This window comes from Muntiacus reevesi, chromosome 2 (genome assembly GCF_963930625.1).
Source record: "Muntiacus reevesi chromosome 2, mMunRee1.1, whole genome shotgun sequence".
In the NCBI taxonomy this organism is placed as follows: domain Eukaryota; kingdom Metazoa; phylum Chordata; class Mammalia; order Artiodactyla; family Cervidae; genus Muntiacus; species Muntiacus reevesi.
Genome location: NC_089250.1, coordinates 17,461,691 through 17,485,922, shown reverse-complemented (window position 1 = coordinate 17,485,922; position 24,232 = coordinate 17,461,691). Strand labels below are relative to the sequence as shown.

The 24,232-nt window shown below is 35.2% G+C and overlaps 1 protein-coding gene across 1 annotated transcript in view; it reads left to right on the top strand.

Moving 5' to 3' along the window:
* The window catches only part of YME1L1 (YME1 like 1 ATPase), a 28,882-nt gene extending 4,880 nt beyond the window's left edge, over positions 1–24,002 (top strand). The window contains exons 2-19 of the mRNA XM_065921005.1: positions 2,034–2,165; positions 7,703–7,865; positions 8,325–8,423; positions 8,646–8,755; positions 10,030–10,180; positions 10,580–10,663; positions 11,980–12,062; positions 14,183–14,273; positions 14,984–15,136; positions 15,716–15,848; positions 16,574–16,636; positions 17,520–17,632; positions 18,466–18,621; positions 19,555–19,706; positions 20,304–20,430; positions 20,524–20,597; positions 21,665–21,751; positions 23,143–24,002. Coding sequence (XP_065777077.1) covers positions 2,034–2,165; positions 7,703–7,865; positions 8,325–8,423; positions 8,646–8,755; positions 10,030–10,180; positions 10,580–10,663; positions 11,980–12,062; positions 14,183–14,273; positions 14,984–15,136; positions 15,716–15,848; positions 16,574–16,636; positions 17,520–17,632; positions 18,466–18,621; positions 19,555–19,706; positions 20,304–20,430; positions 20,524–20,597; positions 21,665–21,751; positions 23,143–23,286 — 2,115 coding nt within the window. The 3' untranslated portion in view covers positions 23,287–24,002. The remainder of the gene's footprint in view (positions 1–2,033; positions 2,166–7,702; positions 7,866–8,324; positions 8,424–8,645; positions 8,756–10,029; positions 10,181–10,579; positions 10,664–11,979; positions 12,063–14,182; positions 14,274–14,983; positions 15,137–15,715; positions 15,849–16,573; positions 16,637–17,519; positions 17,633–18,465; positions 18,622–19,554; positions 19,707–20,303; positions 20,431–20,523; positions 20,598–21,664; positions 21,752–23,142) is intronic.
* Positions 24,003–24,232: the final 230 nt, after the last annotated feature.

The window sequence follows — 24,232 nt, the reverse complement described above, 5'->3', positions numbered from 1 at the left end:
TCCATCACTGCAAGAGATTGCATTTTAGAATAACTTCTTTCATCCCTTTAACTCTATACAAATACGGGTATGCATGCTATTCATTTATTCATGACTGCACGGGGTCTTTATTACTGCACTTGGGCTTTCTTTACTTGGAGCCAGCGAGGGCTTCCCTTGTTGAGGAGCACGGACTCTAGTGTTTGGGCTCAGTAGTTGTGGCATACTGGTTTAGTTGCTTTGTGGCTTGTGGAATCTTCCCAGATCAGGGATCAAACCACTGGACCACCAGGAAGGTTCTGTATGCATAATTTAAAAAAAAATGTTACATAAAGTTTTATAGGTTTCTTTTTTTGTATAACAATATTATGATTTTATTTCTGCATCAGTAACCATGATTCTAACCCAGATAATCTGACTTCAGGTGTTCCTGAAGTCAGATTATCTGGGTTAGAATCGTTCCTCTAATATTATACTTTCTTGCTGAATGACTTGGAACATGACATTGAATCTAATTTTTTGCTCTCTTCATCAAATAAAAGTAACTAATGTTTATGTCTCTTATGAGGATTAAACGAGATAATTAAGTAAAGCATATAGTATAAAAACTGTCATATAGTAAGAGCCCATTTAGTTTATTCATTTTCTCAACAAATGTTTATTTATCAACTACTGTGTACGTTATTGTTGCACTGGGATACAGTATTGAATGAAATAGAGAAAGTTAGAGGAAAATAAAATCTAAGGTGTATAAGTATTATGTAAAAACATAGTAAATTAATGTATAAACAAAAGAGAAAAATATTAAAATACAGGAAAGAAATCCCTTCTGACATGAAACTTATATTCCAGTGGGAGAATGTGGTATGATAAATAAAAATTTTTGGTCTTTGTTCCCAGTTCTTGGCACAGATTTCCTGAAACCCTTGAAATTTCCTGTGTGATAGGCATGTTTTTATTCTTAAAGCCCCTCTTTGGGTCACCCACGTGGATTTATGCAAATAAGGGGGCTTAGGTTGAGGTTTCTAGTAAACAATACGTAGGTAAACAAGTAAATATATAAAGTGTGTGAGATAACATAAATGTCAAGAAGAAAAAATAGAGCAGAGGAAGGCAGTAAGGAATACTTCTTAGGAGAGGGTTCTTTAGTAGGTTGTTGACCAGGGAAAAGACACATGAAAAGATTGCTTTTGGGTGAAGTACTGAAGGAAGGATGAGAGCAAACTTTGTGACTAACTGGAGAGGTGGATACACAGCAGTGCAGCATCCTTGAGTGAGAGCCTGCCAGGTGTGTTCCAGGAACAGCAAAGGGGCTGAGGTGGCCAGAGCAGAGAGAATGAAGGGGAACTTAATGGTGGATCAGATCACAGAAGTGAGGAAGAGCCAGGGAGACGTTGTTAGGACATCAACCTTTATTGTGAGAAAAGCCATTGGAGAGTTTTGAGCCAGAGGAGTGATGAGTGGCTTTAATAGAGGAGATTCAGGGAGAGAAGTTAGGTTGCTGTTTTTAAAAATCCACATACAAAAAAAAAAAAAATCCACTTAGAGATGATGGTGGCTTAGAATGCGGTGGGATGGTGTAGTACGGAAATTGAAAAGTACAAAATTCTGGATATATGCTTGCTTGTTTCATGTCTGTGAAATATTTCATTTTTGCAGTGGTAATGTTTATTTAGCCACTCCCCTATTCTTGGACATTTCTAGCTTTCTATAAATTTTAAAATATTTTGAAAATTATCGTCTAGGCATATGCAAGCATAAATTATCACTTACCATATTGTATCTTTGAAATAAATCCTTCAGAGTTAGGTTACTACAACAATGAAATATATGTATTTTTAGTACTTTTGCTGTATATAACCCCAGTTCTATTCTAAAAGTTAGTAGTTTTCGACTGGCAGTAATCTGAGTATTTACAGTTTTTAATGTATAGTTTTGATAAACAGTGTATGTTTAACTTTATACAATCCCCAGTTCTGACAATAAAAAGGTGTTTTTTTTGCTGTTTTTATTTTTAAAAGCACTGCTGATTTTTAGCTTTTATCTTTTTTTAGGTTACAGTTCCTCTGAGTCATCTCATTAATGCCTTCCATTCACCGAAAAAAACATCAGTTTCTGTCAGTGCATCAATTTCTCAAAGCCAACATCGAGATGTTGGGTCTGAGCATGAGGCCCCCAGCAGTGAGGTAAGAGTTTTTACCCTGGATGTATGAGAAAGCTTTTTTGGTTTAGTACATTGTAAACATGTCTGAAATAACTTTCTATGTTTAGGCATTTGTCTTCAGCTTAATCTCTGTTGCAGGATTAAAGACATCTAATTCTGGCTTTGTTTTGTGTATAGAACTATTACTTTGTCCTATTTTTAACATTTATAAAAAATTTCCCATGGCAATGTATTCGTATTCACTTCCTGTGTTACTGCTTGTGTGATACCATTTAAATATTCTTGTGTATTGCTTCAATGGTAGCAGGGACCCCACAGTTAACTCCACAACTGCCCCACAAGTCTCAGGGAAGACAGAAAGCAAGAAGTTATTATATGCTGCCTTATAGAAGCTTTCAGTGTAGTTGAACAGTTGAAACACAGATACCTGAAAATGAAATGTATTAGCTATGAAACTGTGCTTTGAGTTTTCAGAGAATTGTAAAATCATCGTGGTCTGGTATATAGCAAATTGACAATCTAGGAACTTGTGTTTACAAGACTTGTTACTAAGATAGTTGCTTGTAGATCAGAATACATTTTTCATAATAAACACTATAATATGTGGCTAAGTTTCACAGAAGCCTCTTTAACCCGTAAATGGCTTATATCCTTAGTCCTCATTTGAGGGACTGTGGCAGAGGACAGTATATGTTGTTCAGTCGCTAAGTCGTGTCCAGCTCCTTATGAACTCATGAACTGCAGCAGGGCAGGCTTCTCTGTCCATCACTATCTCCCTGAGTTTGCTCAAACTCATGTCCATTGAGTCAGTGATGCCATCCAACCACCTCATCCTCTGTTGCCCCCTTCTCTTACCCTCTATTTTTCCCAGTATCAGGGTCTTTTCCAGTCAGTTCTTTGCATCAGGTGACGAAAGTATTGGAGCTTCAGCTTTAGCATCAATCCTTCCAATGAATATTCAGGACTGATTTCCTTTAGGATTGACTAGTTTGATCTCCTTGCTGTCCAAGGGACTCTCAAGAGGTCTTCTCCAGCACCACATTTTGAAAGCATCAATTCTTTGGTGCTCAGCCTTCATTATGGTCCAACTCTCACATCCATACATGACTACTGGAAAAACCATCACTTTGACTAGATGGACCTTTGTCGGCAAAGTGATGTCTCTGCTTTTCCTATCATGGTCTAGGTTTGACATAGCTATTCTTTAAGGAGCAAGTGTCTTTTCATTTCGTGGCTGCAACACCATATGCATTGATTTTGGAGCTCCAGAAAATGAAATCTGACACTGTTGCCATATTTGCTTTTGGTGAGAGTGGGATGAGGGGATGGTTGTGAGGTAAGTGTTGAAATATACTTTTATGTAGGTGAAAAATTTGTCTTTATGTTTTCCCTTTATACTATCTGCCAAATTCCTATTGCCTCTTTCTATATGCAATCCATTCTTGTTTTGTGACACTCTTCTCACTTACAGTCTGAGAAAGCTTTCCTAATGATATGACTGCATTTATCAAAATTGCTACATGCAGCACTATTATATTCATTTCAGAGATTTTGGAAAATATTATGTAAGTGGTAGAAATTAAACTATGATCCTACTTCTCCTTTTCTCCCATGTACTTTTATATTTTATAATAGTTGGATCATACTGTATATGCAGATTAAGATTTTTCCCTCATCATTTAATAGTCTTATGAACTTGTTATACCATACATTAGTTTTTATGACTTCAGACTGTTCATTTTATGGTCTGTTGTTGGGTACTGTTTGCAATTTTTTCTGCTATAAACAGCACCACTTGTACTTTTCCATGGTACTAAATACTTGACTGTTTCATTAAGTGAAATGGCTAGATCAGTGATGAAGTATATTTTAGCTTAAAACGTAACTAAATTCTAGAAGCCAAAGTTGAGCTTAAGACTAATGGTTTCAGATACAGAATTGGTGTCTTGTCCTCTGGTTTACCCTCATTAGTCCTATGGTTTATCACTGATGACTACTTGTTATTATTGTTCACAAACATTTCCATTTTTCTTAAGCATCCTTCCTCATCTCTACTCTCACCTCCTTTGTTCTGTGATGCCTTTGCTTTCATCAAGTCTTATTCATCCAAAATCCACTTCAAAAAAAAAAAAAAAAACAAAAAACAAAATCCACTTCACCATACAAGCAAAAACTTTCTTTTTAACTTCCTTCCAAGCTGTCTGACTTCTTTGCCTTTTGCTTTCAGACTTATGAAAAAAGTAGTATTCTGAACTTAATCGTTGCTTTTATTTATACCATCTCCCATTGTAGTTTGGCTACTACTTTTACCATTTTATAGGCTTTGTGTATTTTGTTGATTTCCTTAGCAGTAAATACAGGCCTTTTAAAAAAATCTGCAACTTTTCCTTAAGAATATTCACTGTTTTCAAAGTATGCTCCGATACTGAGTGATACTGCATTGAATTTTTTTTTTCCTCTGTTTTGCTGGACTTCTTTTTATTGCCAGCCTTTTAAATAGTGGATGCATTTACCTGTAAGCTAATTTTCATTCTCCACAGTCTTCCAGATTATCTGTCTTAATGTTTGTATATTTCTGTATGCTGACAACTCCCAAATCTACCTTCAACTCTAAAGTATCTCTAGTTTTAAAATAGTCATCTGGTGACTTATTAAAATACCCTCTGGACAGGCTTCAAGGACCTCAAAATTAAGATGTCTAAAACTGAACTACTTCTTCAGATTCCGGTGTATTTGATCTTAAAGTGGTTTTAGCACCTCTTTGTCATTCTGGGTCCAACCAAGAGAGACAGCCCACATAGTCATTTGAACAGTGCAAGTTTAATATACAGAATAAGTATTTTTAGTTGAATATTTTAAAAACTTTGATCTTACAGGGGATTGGCATAACTAGGGATTGGCTAGTAATAAGTAAAGAGAACTCGAAATATATAGGACTTGCAGATTCAAGGAGCAGCTAATACTCCCAGAATGAGCTACCCACGAAGAGTTCTCCACCTTTGGGCTGAGATTCTGAGGTTGTTGGAGAGGGTAAGGCCTCGGCTCACTAAATGGCATAGAAGTCGCTGGTGCTGTGCAAGCTGAGCCTGATGGAAACTTGCCACCTGGGTACCAGGAGAAGCCGTTCGTGGGAAAGCGGCCAAGTACTGTTGGCAGCTGTGCACGCAGGAGCCAGGCTTCAGAGAAGCTGCAGGAGCCAGATACTGGAGAAACCAGGGGTGTTGCACCCAGGAACCTGTTGAGTGAACATAATACGTGGCCTGAACCAGGAACAGATGCTCCTCCTACGAAGTCTCTCCAGTGCCCTCTACTGACAGCGTAATATTTTAGCCAATAAAGGAAGACTCTTTAAAGGGACCCAGATACATCACTGTGGAGCCAGAGAAAGGATGAAGAGGAGCTGAGAGACAACAGATGGATAACCAACGCATCCTTCCAGAAGTCTTCCCCCTCACAATCCTGTACTTCACTGGTTTCTTCAAATGTCTGTTTTCTGCCACTTGGTATTTGCATCCCTCTTAGGGCTCAGTTCAGGTTCATGCCTTTTTTCTCTTGTTATACCAGCCTTCTTTCCTCCAGCTTATCATCTTTATCTTCTGTTTTCTTTCTCTAAAACAAAACTAATGATATTAGGTATAGAATTAAATGCAAACACAGCTCCTCACAATTTGGCCATAGCCCATCTTTCTAGTGCTTTCTTGAGTCACTAAACTTGACTGCATGTCAAACATTCTAGGCCCTTTGATGACTTTTTGTTTGTCCTCTTCCCCGAGGTTTCCCCATCATTTGTGAATTAAGTGTTAATTCTGGGAAACCTTATCGGACTTAAGAAATTGGTTGTTCTGTGTTCTGTTACCATTTTTATTTTTTATTTTTTTAAATTTTTTTTTCTGTTACCACTTAAAAAAAAATACCTCTATAAGAGCAGTTATCATGTAGTATGGTAATTATCATACTCATATGTACTTTATTTCTCTTTGTGTTCCTAGGACCTGATACCCAATAAGTAAGGTGAATAATCTTCTTAGTTAAAAATCTGCCTTTCTTTTTGTATTATAAATAGACTTTTTGGTTTCCCCATTTTAGAAGATAAAATATCTTTGTAGCTTTTAAATATTGTAGTCCTTCTGGTTTCTTTATAATTGCCTTATATTGTACAGTTTTTATTACCTTAAAAAGCTCTTATTAAATATTTTATTTCATCCTGACTTTAACTGTCTCATTGTATATATTAGGCTATGTAGATGGGCAAGGCATGATCTCATCCATTGAGCCACACTACCCTGTTGTGAAATAAGCAGGATATATTTTATAACCATTTTTCTAATGAGGAAAGGAATTCTAAGAATGTGAAGGACTTGTTACAAAGCTTATAATTGACTAGCACCTGAACATCCAGGGATCTGACTACATCAGTCATAAAAAGTTGATGTTTTACTTGGTTTGTTTAGTTTTACTTCCCTTACTTGAAATTTTAGCTGTTGGGACTTTAAATTGTTACTTGTCCTCAGTGGCTCCCTGTCTGCTCATTTGAACAAGAAAATAGCTCACTCCTGTTTAATCTCTAGTTATTTCAGAACTGTTTTAAGGGGAATGTGTTCTCTTGACTGGTTTTCACACATCTTTTGCTTTGTTCAGTTTCTCTCCTTACTGGAAGTTAGATATGGGTAATTTATAGAACCTTTGGGTTCGAATAAGAATCTCAGCAATTGGTTATTGAATGGGCTTTTGTTTATGGTCATTAAAGCTCTGTGGACTGCTAATATTATTGGGAGTATGGTTTTTTTAAAAGCTTTGTCAAATCTCACATGGTTGATCTCAGTAAAGCTATAACTAGAAAAATATACATACCAATTTATTTTTTAAATATTTGAAGGAAAAGCTAATCAATACGTTTGTTAGATTTTAAAAATTCACATTAGTTTAGTTAGTAAGTACTCTTTAAGTTAAATAACTGATGTGATAATGCTTACCTGAGCTAAACAACAAGCACCTACTATATAGTGTTTTGTGGTAACTTATTGTAGAAAATTACATATATATAGATATATATATATAGGGTTTCCCAGGTGGTGCTAGTGGTAAGGACTCCCCCTGCCAATGGAGGAGATGCGACTGATGCAGGTTCAATCACTGTGTCACGAAGCGCCCCAGAGAAGGAAATGTCAACCTTGCCTGGGAAGTTCCATGGACAGAGGAGTCTAGTGGGCTACAGCCCATGGAGTGACAGACAGTCAGACACAACTGAGCACACACACTCCACATACGTGTGTGTATATGTATACATATATAACACGTGTACATATATAACTGAAAAGACGTGGGTTCAATCCCTGGGTCGGAAAGGTCCCCTGGAGAAGGAAATGGCAACCCACTCCAGTATTCTTGCCTGGAAAGTCCCATGGACAGAGGAACCTAGTAGGCTACAGTTGATAGGGTCACAAAAGAGTGGGACATGACTTAGTGACTAAACAACAACTGAAACATTGTAAATCAACTATATGTCAATAAAAAGTTAAAAACTAATAATGCTTACATGGTTAACTCAATCTTTTACAGCCTGTACTTAACTTAAGGGACCTTGGATTATCTGAATTAAAAATTGGACAGATTGATCAACTGGTAGACAGTCTACTTCCTGGATTTTGTAAGGACAGTAATGTTTCTTCCCATTGGCATACATCTCATGTATCTGCACAGTCCTTCTTTGAAAATAAATATGGTAAGTTAATGTATTGTATGTTTCAATGAAAGTAAGCCATTTTAGTACTGTTGATAATTTAATAGATGACAAGCTTAGGGGGTTTCCCTGGTGGCTCAGATGGTAAAGAATCCACTTGCAGTGCGGGTTTGATCCCTGGGGCAGGAAGATCCGCTGGAGAAGGGAATGGCAACCCACGCCAGTATTCTTGCCTAGAGAATCCCATGGACGGAGGAGCCTGGAGGGCTACAGTCTTTGGAATCGCAGCGAATCGGACATGACTGAGTCACGTACACTTTCATGTTACTTATTAACATACTTGTGGTTTCCAGTGTTTCATCACATTGTTGACTAGTTTTGAAATTGTCTCTTGGAAATAACTTGTTTTGGTTTTTCTAATATTTGGTAAAATCATTTGTTGTATTTCATGATTTGATTGTTTTACAGTTAGAAAGTTTACTTTTTACAATTTCTTTCCAGGTTGCTTAGATATGTTTAGTACTTTACGTTCCTCTTGCTTGTACAGACAACATTCAAGAACTCTTAAAAGAATTTGTTCAGATCTTCAGTACTGGCCAGGTACGAAGCAACAATTATATTTATTTTGAAGAAACTAGATTTGTTTAATATATTCTGATTTGTCTTTCTTAGTGATATTAATGATTAGAAACATTCATTTGTAGCTCACAGTAGAATCTGCAGAATATTTGGAAATAACTAGTGTCAAAGTTTTGGTTCTTAGCAGACATTTTCATTGTGAAAATTTAAAATGAAAACTGAATGTGATGCCATTTCATTCAGTTTTCATACAGTCTCGGGGTTTTAAAACTTTGAAATCAAGGACACGACGTCTGCAGTCCACCTCTGAAAGATTAGCAGAAACGCAGCACACAGCACCATCATTTGTGAAGGTAATTAGACCTTTTTTGTTGTTTTGAAAAAGCAGTACTTTTCAGAAAGAATGTTCAGTATCTGATGTATATTTTTGGCTAGTTGATTTTCTTTCATCTTTTCATTTAGGATAATGGATTAATATTTTATGCAATCATTATATCTACAACATTTCTGTATTCCAAGCTTATCTTTCCATTAGCCTGTTAGACATCTTCCTTTGTTTTTGTCTCTGTCAGTCTACACCTCCTTATGTATTCTTATGTTAATAAATAGCATCCATCCAGGCTAGAAACATTGTGGTTAACAATGATTTGTCCATCTTCTCTCACTTCCTGCAACCATAGTTACTAAAATCCTATTGATCCAGCCTCTTAAATATTTCTTAAGTCCGCCTTCATCCCCATGTCCAATGTGTAGACAGATGATGATTATTTAGTCTCCCTGCCTTCATTTTTGCTAGCTTTAGTCCAGTCTCCAGACTGCCATCCCCTAGACTGTCTAAAGTGTAATAGTGTATTACACTATAGTTGTATTCCTCTGCTTTATTGTCAGATTTCTGCCATGGTACATTAGGCATTTCATCACTTGACATTCTGCCTAACATTTTTCTGTTCTCATCTTTCAGTGTACCACCTCCTGTCTCCCTCTATCCTCGCCTCTTGGTGTTTTAAAGTCCTGTCAAACAAGATTGCTGAGGCTGTTGTTCCATGGCTCTGTCAAATTGTTTATGCCCTGTGTTTCTGTGGTTTAGTTATCCCATCCTCTGTAAGGTTTTTCCTGACTTCTTAGACAGCATTTTCTTTACCACCATACCTAGTTCCTCTAATGTAATATCAAAATAACTTCAAAAGCTTAGTTATTGGTGTATCTCTTCCCAGTAGACTGAAAACATTCCGATCATTGGTATTTACATCTTTAGAACTTACACATGGTCAAGTATTAATATATGAAACGTGCTAAGTAAACATTTAATAAATGAGTGAGGTTTTTTTTTCCAGCAGGAATAAAGGAGTGTGACCTATTGTAAGCTATTAAACCCTAAGTCAACTTGTGACCTGTTACTCAGTAGAGTTAGTGGTTTACATAATTTATATTCATTGACTGCTAGAAGTATATGGGCCAGTGCTAGTTTCCTAATCATTGGCTATTTATTGTTGAGCCTTCATTCTTCACACTGACAATAAAAATTTTAAATTGTAGAATTTTAATGAATTTTTTTGTGAGTAGTTGTTACATTTGGGGGGAATATTACCTATAGTCAATGATACTGATGTGTTGTTTGTGTTTTTAGGGGTTTCTTTTGCGGGACAGAGGATCAGACGTTGAGAGTTTGGATAAACTCATGAAAACCAAAAACATACCTGAAGCTCATCAAGATGCATTTAAAACTGGTTTTGCAGAGGGTTTCCTGAAAGCTCAAGCGCTAACACAAAAAACCAATGGTAAGTTGATTAGACATCATCCATATTTGGAGAGGAATATCTGAAAGGAAATCATAGTCCTGCCTCTAAGTGATTATAATAACTTTTCTAACAATTATGCAAGTTTTTATTGGTTACATTTCCTTATATTTGTATCCTAAGCTGTGTGGAAAGAGAATATGTCCTGGCACTTTCACTGTCTGAAGTGAACCTAAGTCACTAATAGAAGTACAAGAGACTTTATGAAATTTTTGATAACACGTGCTGAAAGGCGATCATGGAGATTATGCAAAATATAGCAGGCTTCAGAATTGTGTGTTGTGAAATGTGATTACCATCAGTAACCTCACGTTTGCATTTCATTGAGCTGTCATTTCTAACTGATAACATTTATTTAAGGCTTTTTTCTTTCTCCTCCAGATTCTTTAAGAAGAACTCGTCTGATTGTTTTTATTCTGCTGGTAGTTGGCATTTATGGACTCTTAAAGAACCCATTTTTATCTGGTAGAGACTCTTTATATTTGACTTTTATTTTTTATATTTTTTATTTATATATTAAAAATATATTTTATATTTGACTTTATATTTTACTTTTAAAAAAATCTTTTATATACTCATTTCTTTTCCTTAGTCTAAGACTTAGAGAAAAGAAAACATTTATGTTTATAATTCCACGGTCTAGGTCTTTAATCCAAATTTGAGACTTCTTAGATTGGGTCACGTTGAGATTGTTTTTTGCATTGAGATAGAAAAATTTTAATCTCTTATGATTATGTATCATCCCCCTTGTCAGAGGACTTACTATATTTGCATTGTTTTATGGATTATAAGAAAAATTCCTTCAGACACTGTATAAATTCAATTGTACTTTTTTAAGGATATAACTAATATTTTTTAAAGTTCCAAGGATTATGTTAGAATAATAATTTTAAATTTACTTTTAGACATGATTAATTCCCCACATTTTTAGCAAATGATACTTAACCAATGATAAAATTCTAAGAACATCCAGAAGAATTTTATGATAGCAATTCAGAGTGAAAATAGTCATCTATTTCAAAGGCACAGTAATAAATTCAATGTATTGAAAATTAACACAGAGAAGATTACTTTAGACCCCAGGTTTTCTCAGTTCGCTGGTCTAAAATGAAGTCATAGTGTCAGATTTAAGTGGTTCCAGTTGATTTCCCAGCTGTCATTCAGTGTTTATACGGTGTTTTCCCCTTTCTTTATCATAATTACCTTGAAAGGGAAAAAAAATGATTTACAGTTAAGAACATTGATTGACCTAGATCTGAAATTATTCCTAGAACTTGATGTAACCCCAGTTATTTTAAAAGTTATCAAACCTGAGATGAGGTTTTAACATCCAGGAATAGCCTTTTTTATATTTAGATCTGCCTTCTCTTGTCTCTGGTTTTTTTAAATTATTTTTTCCAAAAAAGGAACCAGTGTATGGATTGATAGTGATAGGTGGTATTAGCAGGGTGGTGGAAGAGTGGGAAGAGCTCTGATGATTATTCTTTTGTGTTTCTTTATTGCACACAATGGAGCTTAAGAACCATTGGTTTACATTTTTATTATTATATATAAGGAGAAGAGGAAAATTCTTAGTTTTAATTGGAAAGGCAAAGATGTCATTTTCATGAGAATCATTCATTCCTTGAACATTGTCTCAAAATCTAGAAGACCTAATTCCTACTCCTCGCATTGTGATCTTAGACATTTAAATTTTCTGGACTTTCTTGCATCTGAAAAATAAGGTAGTTAGAGTTTCATGAATCTATCAAATATGTAAGCATTTTTTTTTGTCCCTTTAGTCCGCTTCCGGACAACAACGGGGCTTGATTCTGCTGTAGATCCTGTGCAGATGAAAAATGTTACCTTTGAACATGTTAAAGGAGTAAGTTAAAAAGTTTACCTTGGTCTCTTCAAACACTATTTTAATTGTATTTTTTATTAGAAAGGTTGAAATAATAGAAAATACATATATGGTCTCTGCCTCCAGTTTTTGGCACAGAGCTCTTAAAACCCTTGTAATTTCCCAGGGGACAACAGCACTGGGAGTATCTTTTGTTCTACTGTTTGGTCTTTGACACCAGTTCCTGACACAGGACTTCTGAGTCCCTTGGAATGTCTTGGGTGATGGCAGTGTCTTTTGTTCCTTTCTTTCCTTGTCCCCTTGACTACACAGCACGCACCTTATGGGATCTTAGCTTCCCAACCAGGGATTGCACCTGGGCCCACAGCTGTGAATACATGGAGTCCTATCCACTGGCCCGCCAAGGAAGTCCCACAGTGTCTTTTGTTCTAAGGAGGTGGCTCTGAGTGGGCTCCTGGAGGGGGGCTGGTCACCAGAAAGATCAAGCTGTGATTAGAATCTTGGAACTTCCACCTCTCCTGTCTGTTCTCCAGAGAGCGGGGCGGGGCTGGAAAGGAGTTAGTAATTGACTATGCCTGTGTGAGTACACTCCCATTAAAATCCCAACAGGTCGGGGTTCGGAGGCGTTTTCAGTTAGTGAATACATAGAGGCATGAGGAGAGTAGCATTTTCAGAGAGGACATGGAGGGTCTGTACCCCTTCCTGTATCCCTTGCCTACCTCTCTCTTTCTTCTGGCTGTTCTAGGGTATATCCTTTCATAATGAGCCAATAGTACCTAACCTTGTTTCCTGAGTTCTATGAGCTACTCTACCAAATTAAACCCAAGGAGGGATTCTGGGAATCTCCAATTTATAGCCCATTGGCAGAAGCACAGATGACAACCTAGACGTGGGATTGACATCTGAGGGGTGTATGGGAGGGGGGAAGGGGTAAGTCTTGTGGGACTTTGGCCCCATCAATATGTTTCCTGTATGCCTCTTCCCAAGTACTTTCTTTTTATCACTACCCAATGTAAATACTTGAGTTTTCTCACTGAGTTTTTAAAAGTTGTGTGATACGAGGTAGTAGGTTGGCTACAAATATATTATTATATGAGGGTAATTTAAAATAAATATGTGAAAATATACATATAAAAAAGGTATTCTTCATTTACACTTATAGCCAACATTTTTAAATTGAAGTCATACCCACGAAAAAATTTCCGGTGTTTGTTGAAAATTGCATTCTGGAACACTCGGTCTGCATTCTTTGACAGAGCCATGTGTGGTTGTCTTTAAAGGGACTGTTGCTTTCCAGTTTAGCACATTTCCACCAGTGCTATTCTACATCTGGCCTTCTTTACTCATTTATTGATACCATTTTGCCACTAGGAATTTGCATTTGTGACTTCTGGCTTATATGCTGACTAGGAAAATTGCTCACTGTTTCTAATAGATAGCTTTCTTAATCCTTATCAGAGTTTTAAAGATGGTCTAATATTCTGATTGCAATTTTTGTTGGCCAGATTGGATTTTTTTTTTTTTTTTTTGCTAGGGATCTCAATTCTGTAAGATTTTATATTTGGGGAATTAAATCTTTAAAAATTTTTTTACCACAACTATTTATAAAGCAGTACATTATAGCTTAATTTTAGTCACTGTCCTTTGGCATTTGTTAGGAACTAAATTGTTTATATTCTCGTAGTAATTCCTTATAACAAAAATGACTTCATCACTAGCCACAAATTAAACAGACTTACTTATCGTTAATATATAGTAGGTCCAGATAGTTTGCCCTTGAAGCTTATAAGCAGGTCCAAAAAAGTTTTAGATTTGAAACTTATTAGGCAACTCTATACTAAATGCCACTGAGACATTTAACTAGAATTTTGAATGTAACAGGTTTTTGTTTTTTTTTTTTTTAACCAAAGGAAGCAATTGGAAAGGGGTTTTGTTGGGATTTGTAAGGAGATTTCATGTATCTGGTACTGAGGGTCCAGAGGAAACCCTTTGTGTGAGTATTTCTAAAGGGACCTTTTTGTATACTTTCACTAACAAAAAGCCAAGTTAATTAATATCAGGTTAAATTTACAATATTCAAAGAGGGTGTCTTGGTAAGATAATTAATATTTTAAATTATTTGGTAAATTGTATCACTTCAGGTGGAGGAAGCTAAACAGGAATTACAGGAAGTTGTTGAGTTTTTGAAAAATCCACAAAAATTTACTGTTCTTGGAGGTAAACTTCCGAAAGGTAAGGTATCTTCACTTTCCCGTGACTTGACAAAACACTGTAATATATCACCAGTTTAACTTTTATCAGATTTACCTGTTGAAAGTTTATTAGTAAGTCTTAATTGCTATTTTACAAGTGCTCATTCTGAACATACTGTTTTGTTATCTTTTTTCTTTGATAATTTAAGTTTGTTATTTCAAACTTTTAAGTAAATTGCAGCAATAAGTAGTACAAAGAATTCCCTCCATGGTTTTAACTCAGACTCAAAATTTTTTTTAACATTTTGTTCTGTATGTTAATTGATTTTCTTTACATTATTTTTTAAACCATTTGCAAGTAAATTATAGATGTCATGCTCTTTTGCGCCTATATATCTCATCATGTGTTGCCTAAGAATTAAGGATATTCTCTCTATGCAATTTCAGTACAACTATTAAAGTCAGGAAATTTAACACAGATCCAAAACTGTTATCTAATCCAAAGGAATATTTGGATTCCAGCATTTATCTCAATGCGTAAACAGTATTGAAATAATACAGGAAAATTAGTTACAAAGCAGGTCCTGAAGTGACTCATTTATAGAGACAAATATGTTTGACTGTGTTTGAAAATATTGATCATTGGTGTGCCTTCAACCATGGCAGTGTATTTATTAATTAGTAATTATTTAAGTTCTTATCAGGTTGTGGTTTTGTTTTTTAATTTGAACCATTGTTCTTTTCCTTTAGGAATTCTTTTAGTTGGACCACCAGGAACAGGAAAGACACTTCTTGCCCGAGCTGTTGCTGGAGAAGCTGATGTTCCTTTTTATTATGCTTCTGGATCAGAATTTGATGAGATGTTTGTGGGTGTAGGAGCCAGCCGTATAAGAAATCTTTTTAGTAGGTTTAGTGGATCTTTCATATAGTAATAATTTCTCTTAATGTTAGGAAACAAGGGTTTCTTAAACTCTTTCTTTGCTTCTTGTTTCTGATTTGATAGTTGGCTGAAATAGCCATTGTAGGATGCTAATCTTAGGTAACTTAGTGTGTGGGCTAAAATAAAACTATTACTTTTCTTTCCAGTTAGTCAGAAGAGTTTGTGGAATCACTAGGCTGCTGGATGGGGCTGGGGTCTGTTGAAAACCTGTGGTTTTGTTTTGGGGTTTTTTTGGTGTGTTTTGTTTTGTTTTCACCTTATTTATCAATTCTGCAGTATATATTTAAAAATTGTTTGCCTCAAATCTGACTGTATATGGTTTGTATGACTAGGAAGAATGAATACTCAGTGTTATAATTTTTTTTTTTTTCATTTGAGACTACTCTTCTTAAAGCAGTTAAGAAAGACCTTCTTTCATGTATTTGCTCCCTAATGAGTGTCTATTGGCTTTTTAATTATCTTACAGGTTGTTAAATATTTATGCAATTTTATTTTAAAGGTGTTGATTTTATTAAACTTATTTGAATCTTCTCTGTCTTTAGGGGAAGCAAAAGCAAATGCCCCTTGTGTTATATTTATTGATGAATTGGATTCTGTTGGTGGGAAACGAATTGAATCTCCAATGCATCCATATTCACGGCAGACTATAAATCAACTTCTGGCTGAAATGGATGGGTAATTGAATCTTCTGTCTTGAGAATTTGGTGGTATATTTAGTAGCATTTCAGAGATAGGAAAAATTTTAAGTTTATAGGCAATAGCCTATGTGCAAGAAGTAAAGACAAGCTGTTTTGACTATTGTTTTACTAATGGGATCATTGATAATTGATGTATTAACTACTCTTAAATTGAAAAGTGAAATTTTCATTTACTGTAGTATGACAGAAAAGCAGTGATTCTAGCTGAAAGTAGTTGTCTCTTTGGAGATGTGGAAGGAGAATACCCTCATTCCTGCACTGTTTTTGACTAGCTCTGAGGGTTGCTGTCGATCAAAAGCTTGCATCGGTTTTCATAATGTAAAAAGCAAGAATGAAGCAGAGAAGTTTCTTAAAGTCATAAAAGATATTCTGAAAGTTTAAGAGTAAATAATTGGAATTGGTAAACTTGAAAATAATTTTTCAAAAATTCAGGAACTCAAGCTTCTTGTGTCAGGTTATCTCTTCCTAAGTAGAAAAATTACTGTAAAACCACAGATGATTTGGTGATTTATTATTAACAAGTGTTATTGAAGTGCACTGACCTTTTAAAAAGCAGTTAGGGATGTCTTGCTATTTGGGGCATTAAAAAGACAATCCCTTTTCTTTGCTGTTAATAAGATCGAAGATAAACAGTTGCATAGAACATTTCTGTGTGTGTGCTGTTTTAACTTTCAGTGAAAAGATACTTTTTTTCCTTAATAGTTTTAAACCCAACGAAGGAGTTATCATCATAGGTGCCACAAATTTCCCAGAGGCATTAGATAAGTAAGTATTAAAATTTTTGTGATATACTGTAGAACAGTGATGAACTTTAAAAACATTGTGCTAAGTGAAGAAAACCCATCACAAAACATTACATATTATATGATTCCTTCTATATGAAATGTTCAGAATAAGCAGATGCATAGCAATGGAAAGTAATTTAGTAGTTGCCAGAGGTTGGGCAAAGAGGAGGGAAAGAACTGCCAGTAGACTTGGGGTTTCTTTTGGCTGGAGAAAGTGGAGGAAGGGGATCAATATTCTCTCAAATTATTGTGGTGATGGTTAGACAACTCTGAATTTATTAACACCCACTGGATTGTCCACTTCAAATTCTATGATGTGAGAATTGTATCTCAGTAAAGCTACTAAAAGAATCTTTTTGTGACTTAAACATCACAGAACTTTTGGGGGTGGGTGGTAGACAGCACATTTTTAAAAGTAAAATTTACTGTAGTTTAAGATTTTTATTGATTTTACTGTTTAAGTTATTCATACTTTCATTTGATCTAATAGTTGGTTCTTGCTTAAACGGTCTAGTTTAACGTTTTATATAATACAGCAGTAAGATGGGTGTGTGGCTCTTATAATAGGCTGCTATAGAATTATTTCTTCCTTTACTGACACACTTGCTTCTCTTTGTCTCTGAAGGGTTGTATACTATCCTGATGGACACATTTATCTATAGGAACCTTTGTTTAGCCTTCCAGTTATTGAAATTATTATTTCAACCATGTTTTTCAAGGAACTAATCTGAATATTTATGCTCAAAAGAAATGTCGGTTGCCCTTACCTTTTCATCTTCTCTTTAGGATGTCAGTCCTGTTTTTATAACCAGACCTTCAGCACAGTTTATTAATTATATTTTCTTTTTGTATTCTCCTTGTAGTGCCTTAATACGCCCTGGTCGCTTTGACATGCAGGTTACAGTTCCAAGGCCAGATGTGAAAGGTCGGACAGAAATCTTGAAGTGGTACCTCAATAAAATAAAGTTTGATCAATGTAAGTCTAATTCTGTAATACAAACATTAACTCTGTGAAATGGTAATACATCAGTTTACCCTGTTTGTGGTCCTTACTCAGGATGTCTTAAAAGACAAGTTCCTTTAAATGTTTTTTTTCTCTCTTTTTATTTGTCCTTAAAGTCTGTTTCTTAAGTAGTGTGTATCAGAGATTCTATAATTTTGAGTCCCTATTTGAAAGAAAGTTTTCTTTTGAATATTGAGAAAGATTATAGTTGAGGAATCTATATATAAATGTTTCTTTAGATGAATGTAAAATATAAATAGAACAAGTACCTGTATATTATGAGCATAGTACCTCATGATGTAATCACTTTGGAGCCAAAAAGGGGGAAGCAAAAGTATGAAACAAAATACATGGAAATATTATGGACCCACCTGAGTTGTAAAAGCAGCTATTAACTGCAGTATTTTCGGAGATAACAGGATCAGTTCATAAAATCAAACATGTTTCCTCTTGTAACGTAGATTTTTGTGTCCAGAGTTATTTCAAGGTGAAATGATAATGTGCTTTTTCAATTTGTGGTTGGGTGATAACTGAAAGTCTGTAAATCGTTATATGACAACTCTACCTTTCTTTGTTTTTCACAAAATTATTTAAGTATAAGAACTTATGTTATTTGTCCCAGTGACAATTTTTATGGTCTGTTCAGTAGCAATTTTTCCTTTTTCCTCTTAGAATTTAGTAAAGTTTTTTAAAAATTATAGCTCATGATTGCTATTTTCTTTTTTCTTTTGCAAAATGAGTTCTTTTTTGCAGAGCTTTTTATTACTGCTTTTGAAATTTCAATGTTGTGTTCTGTCTGCATATAGCTGTTGATCCAGAAATCATAGCTCGAGGTACTGTTGGCTTTTCTGGAGCAGAGTTGGAGAACCTTGTGAACCAGGCTGCATTAAAGGCAGCTGTTGATGGAAAAGAAATGGTTACTATGAAGGAACTGGAGTTTTCCAAAGATAAAATCCTGATGGGTAGGTTTCTTTTCTTTTCCCCATGTTATGCTGTTCATTATGTTAGAGAAAAAAATTCTTAATTTTGAGAGAAAGGTTATAAAAAAGAAAGGTATAGAAACATGCAAATATATACTCAAACATAGCACAAAGTTTGGCCTGTTACAGAAAAAATGCACTGTATATTATACTCTTTGAAGGTGCCCATGGTTTTCTTCTTATCTGATATTGCTGATTAAAGAATAGTTAACTTTTTACTGTTTTTCAGTATTTTAAGTTTTATTTTAAACCTTAAATTGGCTTCCAGGGGCTTCCTTGGTGGGTCAGTGGTAGAGAAGCCACTTGCCAGTACTGGAGACACAGGTTCAATTCCTGATCTGGGAAAATCCCACATGCCATGGAATAACTAAGCCCGTGTGCCGCGACTGCTGAGCCTGTCGTCTAGAGCCCAGGAACCATGATTGCTGAGCCCACAATGCCACAACTGCTTAAGCGTAGAGCCTGAGCTCCACAACGAGAGAAGCCATTGCATTGAGAAACCTGTGCACCACAACTAGAGAGTAGTCCCCGCTCACCACACCTAGAGAAAAGCCCACACAGCAGCAACGACCCAGCACAGACATAAAGAAATGAAAATAAAGATTATTTAAATTGGCTTCAAAACAGGTTGTTAGGATATTCCTGTTAGAAGTTTATTTTCTAGAAATAAAGTTTTTTCCTTTTGATATAAGGAGTAAGATTATAGTTCTTAGAATTTGGTTTTCAATTGACAAATTATGGTTCACATGTGTTGTAGAGTGGAGTCTACTCATTTTTTAAACTTTTATGATGTTTTAAAATATTAATGATATTAAATCATATTACTCTTAAGAATGACTTTGAGGCATATGAGCTTCATTCACTCAATATTCCTTCCTACTGGAGTATTTTACTTAAGTAAATTTTTATTCTTAGGGCCTGAGCGTAGAAGTGTGGAAATTGATAATAAAAATAAAACGATCACAGCATATCATGAGTCTGGTCATGCTATTATTGCATATTACACAAAAGATGCAATGCCTATCAACAAAGCTACAATCATGCCTCGGGGGCCAACACTTGGACATGTGAGTATCTTTAGTTTTTCTTTTCTTTCAGATAATGCTCCCTAGTACCTTATGAAGGAAATTACTGATGAAAACATTTCAAAAGAAAATTCAGCTACTTCCTAAGTTTGTTGATACTTTCTTAACTTCCTCAGCTGTCTTGAATTCAGACATATGTGTGAAATCTAACTGCTAAATAAGGGCATCTTTAATATTTCAGATTTCAGGAATGACAACAAAATATAATTCTTAAAAGTGTAGTTGCTCTTTTCCCCTCAGAAGAAATTATGTTTCATAATGACTGGTTCAGTTGTTTTTCTAAGTTTTGTCTCATTGAGCATAAATTTCATTTTCATATCTTTCTAATTATAGACATTTTCAATATTTTTATTTAGCGAAGGACAGACAGTTGTATTGCAGCATTAACTACTTATTTATAAAATGCACTCTTCTTTCCTCATTTTATACATTTCTGGTTTGGTCATCATGACTGTCTCTATGAAATGTTGCTGAGTTTTCAGCACATGGGTTAAGTAAGAGACACAAATGATAATTCAGGTTATTAACATGTATTTCAAAACTGTGTATGGATTTTTTCTTTGGTTTTCAATTGTCTAGGTGTCCCTGTTGCCTGAGAATGATCGATGGAATGAAACTAGAGCTCAGCTGCTTGCCCAGATGGACGTCAGCATGGGTGGAAGAGTGGCAGAGGAACTTATATTTGGAAGTGACCATATTACAACAGGTTACTGTAAATAATGGCTTTAGTTAAAATTGTGTTCATTCGTTTAAAGGTTTTTTTTTTAACTTGAGTTATATGTATATTTTAAAATTTTAGGTGCTTCCAGTGATTTTGATAATGCAACCAAAATAGCAAAGCGCATGGTCACCAAATTTGGAATGAGTGAAAAGGTAATAGCTAATTTTAACCCTCCCTCATGCATCACGTGATGATATGAAGAGTGTCTCTTTCTGAGAGAAGGTTCTATTATAAATTGATAGATATTCCTGTTTCATTCCAAATGGACTTGACAAAGCTTACTTTATAAACTAAACCTTATTTTCTGACAAATGGCACACACTCTTTCTATTCCAGCTGCTCAGACAGTAACAGTTATTCATGAATTAATCAAATGATAATTAAATTCTTTAGCTCTTTCTGTTCTTATGACATCAAAGGTCTACTTGTTGAGCTTGCTTAATTTGCCCTTTCCACATTCTCTACATATCTGCTTTATCACTGTGGCTCCATGAAACAATTCCAGTATACTGTGACTGTGAATTTCTGGACTAGAATAGCTGCTAAAGTTTTCCAAGAAAACTTTAGAACTTGGTACTCAGAACCATGCATGCTAAGTTGCTTCAGTCATGTCCAACTCAGTGCAACACTATGGACTATAACCTACCAGGCTCCTCTGTCCATGGGATTCTCCAGGCAAGGATACTGGAGTGGATTGCCATGCCCTCCTCCAGGGGATCGTCTCGACCCAGGATCGAACCCATGTGTCATATCTCCTGCATTGGCAGGGAGGTTCTTTACCTCTAGCGCCAACTGGAAGCCCACTGAGAACCATACTTGGGTTTTAAAATTCTCTCTATACATTTTAATATTATGTTTTCGCTTGTGGCTCAACTGGTAAAGAATCCGCCTGCAATGCGGGAGACCTGGCTTCGATCCCTGGGTTGGGAAGATCCCCTGGAGAAGGGAAAGGCTACCCACTCCTGTATTCTGGCCTGGAGAATTCCATGGACTGTATAGTTCATGGGGTTGTGAAGAGTTGGGCACGACTGAGTGACTTTCACTTCACTTATTATACTTTCAGAAGAAGAATGAATTTTTTTTGCCCTCAAGGGCATTTTTATATTGTAAGTTTTCCTTGCTCTTGTGATATTTATTTTCTTATGGTATAGTCCTCCCTCTGTTACATACATGAGTTGGAGATTTTTGTGTTGAATTTCTTTCTTTTCATTGATTTTAGCTTGGAGTTATGACCTACAGTGATACAGGGAAACTGAGTCCAGAAACTCAATCTGCTATTGAACAGGAAATCAGAATCCTTTTGAGGGTAATAATTTTTTTTTTTTAATGTTTGTTTTATCTGTTTAGTAAAAATGTGCCTGAAAGTTTCGGTGGATGCAAAATAGCTAAAGTTCCACTATTCTTTAGAAATGTCAGTATATCTCATAAAGTTAATAGGGGCATGATTGCTACCGGAAGTACAGTAGGTACTCTTTCCATTAGATGGAAGGCTTACTTTGGTATTACGTGTTATGTTAGGTTCAAATGTAGTAGTATGACTGTTCAATCGCATCTGTGTCTTTGCAACCCCATGGACTGTAGCCTGCCAGTCTCCTCTGTCCATGGGATTCTCCAGGCGTGAATAGTAGAGTGGGTTGCCATTCCCTTTTCCAGGGGACCTTCCCAACCCAGGGATTGAACCTGGTCTCCTGCATTGTAAGCAGATTTTTTATCATCTGAGCCGCCAGGGAAGCCCCAGGTTCAAATGTACATGAGCCTTAAAAGTGTGAAACCTGATGGTCTTACATGTTATAAAGGGGTACATTCCAAGGAAGTTTTTAAACTTACTGCTAATACTTGATTTTTAGCTATAATATTCCATAATATATTTCTAATAATTTATATATTTAATGTGGTTATTTCATTTGGACATTTTGGTTATGTTCACAATGTCTAGTAATTGTATTATATTTACATATCTATGTTTCTTGGTTTTGGTAAATTCATTGTTACGTTTTCTATCCATTTTTATAAGGGCAAAAATGATTAGCTATTCAAATATTGACATTTGTACAGGCAAATGTGATACTGTCAAAAATGAACTGTTGTTATTGCCATTATTCATAAACTGATAAACTTAATTCAGACTCACTTTGGAAAGAGAATTGAAGGATTTAAGTGATATGTTCAAGGTGGGTTGCAAAAAAAAAAAGGTATAAAAGTCAAACATCACCTCTAGTGATAAACTGTTAGAATATTGCGAAGTGAGTATGTTACCAAGTAACAGAATGGAAATCTGTATCTTTTCTGGCCATTCTAAATTGAGTAAATTGGTGAAATGTTAAGAGACAAAATGAACAAACTCCCTTTACTTTTAGCATGTATGTTGAATAAAGAAGTAGATTTCTGTGTTTACAGAACTTACTTAGAAAGCAGATGAGTAGTGTATACTTTTATTTCTTAAGTAGGTTTCTGTGTAAGTGGACCTTGGTTATCTATAGGATAGATTTGGAGGTTAAAAATACAAAAAACTTCATACTGGAAAGTATGAAAGTTATTGTCAGGGAACCAAACTTTTAAATGCTTTTATGTTTTATAGATAGAAATCAGTAGATCTTATATATTTTTTTAGAGTACATAAAGGGTTTTTTTTTTTCCCCCCATTTATGGCTTTGCTTCAGAGGTTTCCGCCTTTTACGTATCTGCTTTGTATTTCAGGATTCATATGAGCGAGCAAAACATATCTTGAAGACTCATGCGAAAGAGCACAAGAATCTGGCAGAAGCTTTATTGACCTACGAGACTTTGGATGCCAAAGAGATTCAAATTGTTCTTGAGGGGAAGAAGTTGGAAGTGAGATGATAGCTCTTGAAATGGATGTATTGCTGGTTTTATTGCAAGACCATAAGTAGCATTGAAGCAGTCTTATTTTGCAACTCTTTTTCCCATTCTTGACTTGGTATCATTCAGAGGTGTGAAACACTTTGTCAGTCTTTTGTCACATTCATCTAATTTTGAGTATTCTCATGATGGACACCTATTGCAAGTAGCAAATTTATTAAAGAAAATAAAGAGCTATCAGGATTGAAAACAGCTTGTTTGAGAAGTGTCAGTTGGTTATTAAGTTGAAAATAAATAATTTTATTGTTGGTTACAGTGTTAGATGTGAATAGAAGGTGTGCCTTTAGCTTTTGGGAGGTATTTTTACTTAGCAAAGTAAAATTCATGAAGGATTGTCTTTGTTTCTAGGTAGTACCATTTATCTTTGATAAAGAAATGATGCTGTTTGGCTATTGGTACATCATAGTTCTGCATTCATTACTGGAAACTTCAAGATGCACTTAATTATGATCTAGATTGATCATATATAAGGTGTTTTTTAAAAAAAAATAAGAGTGGAGAAGTGTGAACCTATAGATACAATCCGAATTTAAATAACTTTTAAAAAATGCAGCTTGCATTTTCATAATTTTTTTTTAAAACATTACTATTACTCTGAAACCTCCAATTCTGAATAACAATGTAATTATGCTTGGCAGTGAAACCAAAATAAAACCAAAAACTCAGTCCTCTTCAGAGTGAACTTTTGAATTACTCTGTGTTAGAAATGGAAAGTTGTGTTTACTTTTCAGTCAGATTTTGTGACTATTAATGTGTTGTTACAGGATTTACAGATGACTTTATTTAGCTCAGTAGAAAAATTATTTTAGAGCACATTGTATTGGCTTTACAACCAAATTATATTCTTGAAGTGATTTTATTAAAATTACCCATAGTTTTCTAGTAACTTTTAAACTGTTTATGGTCT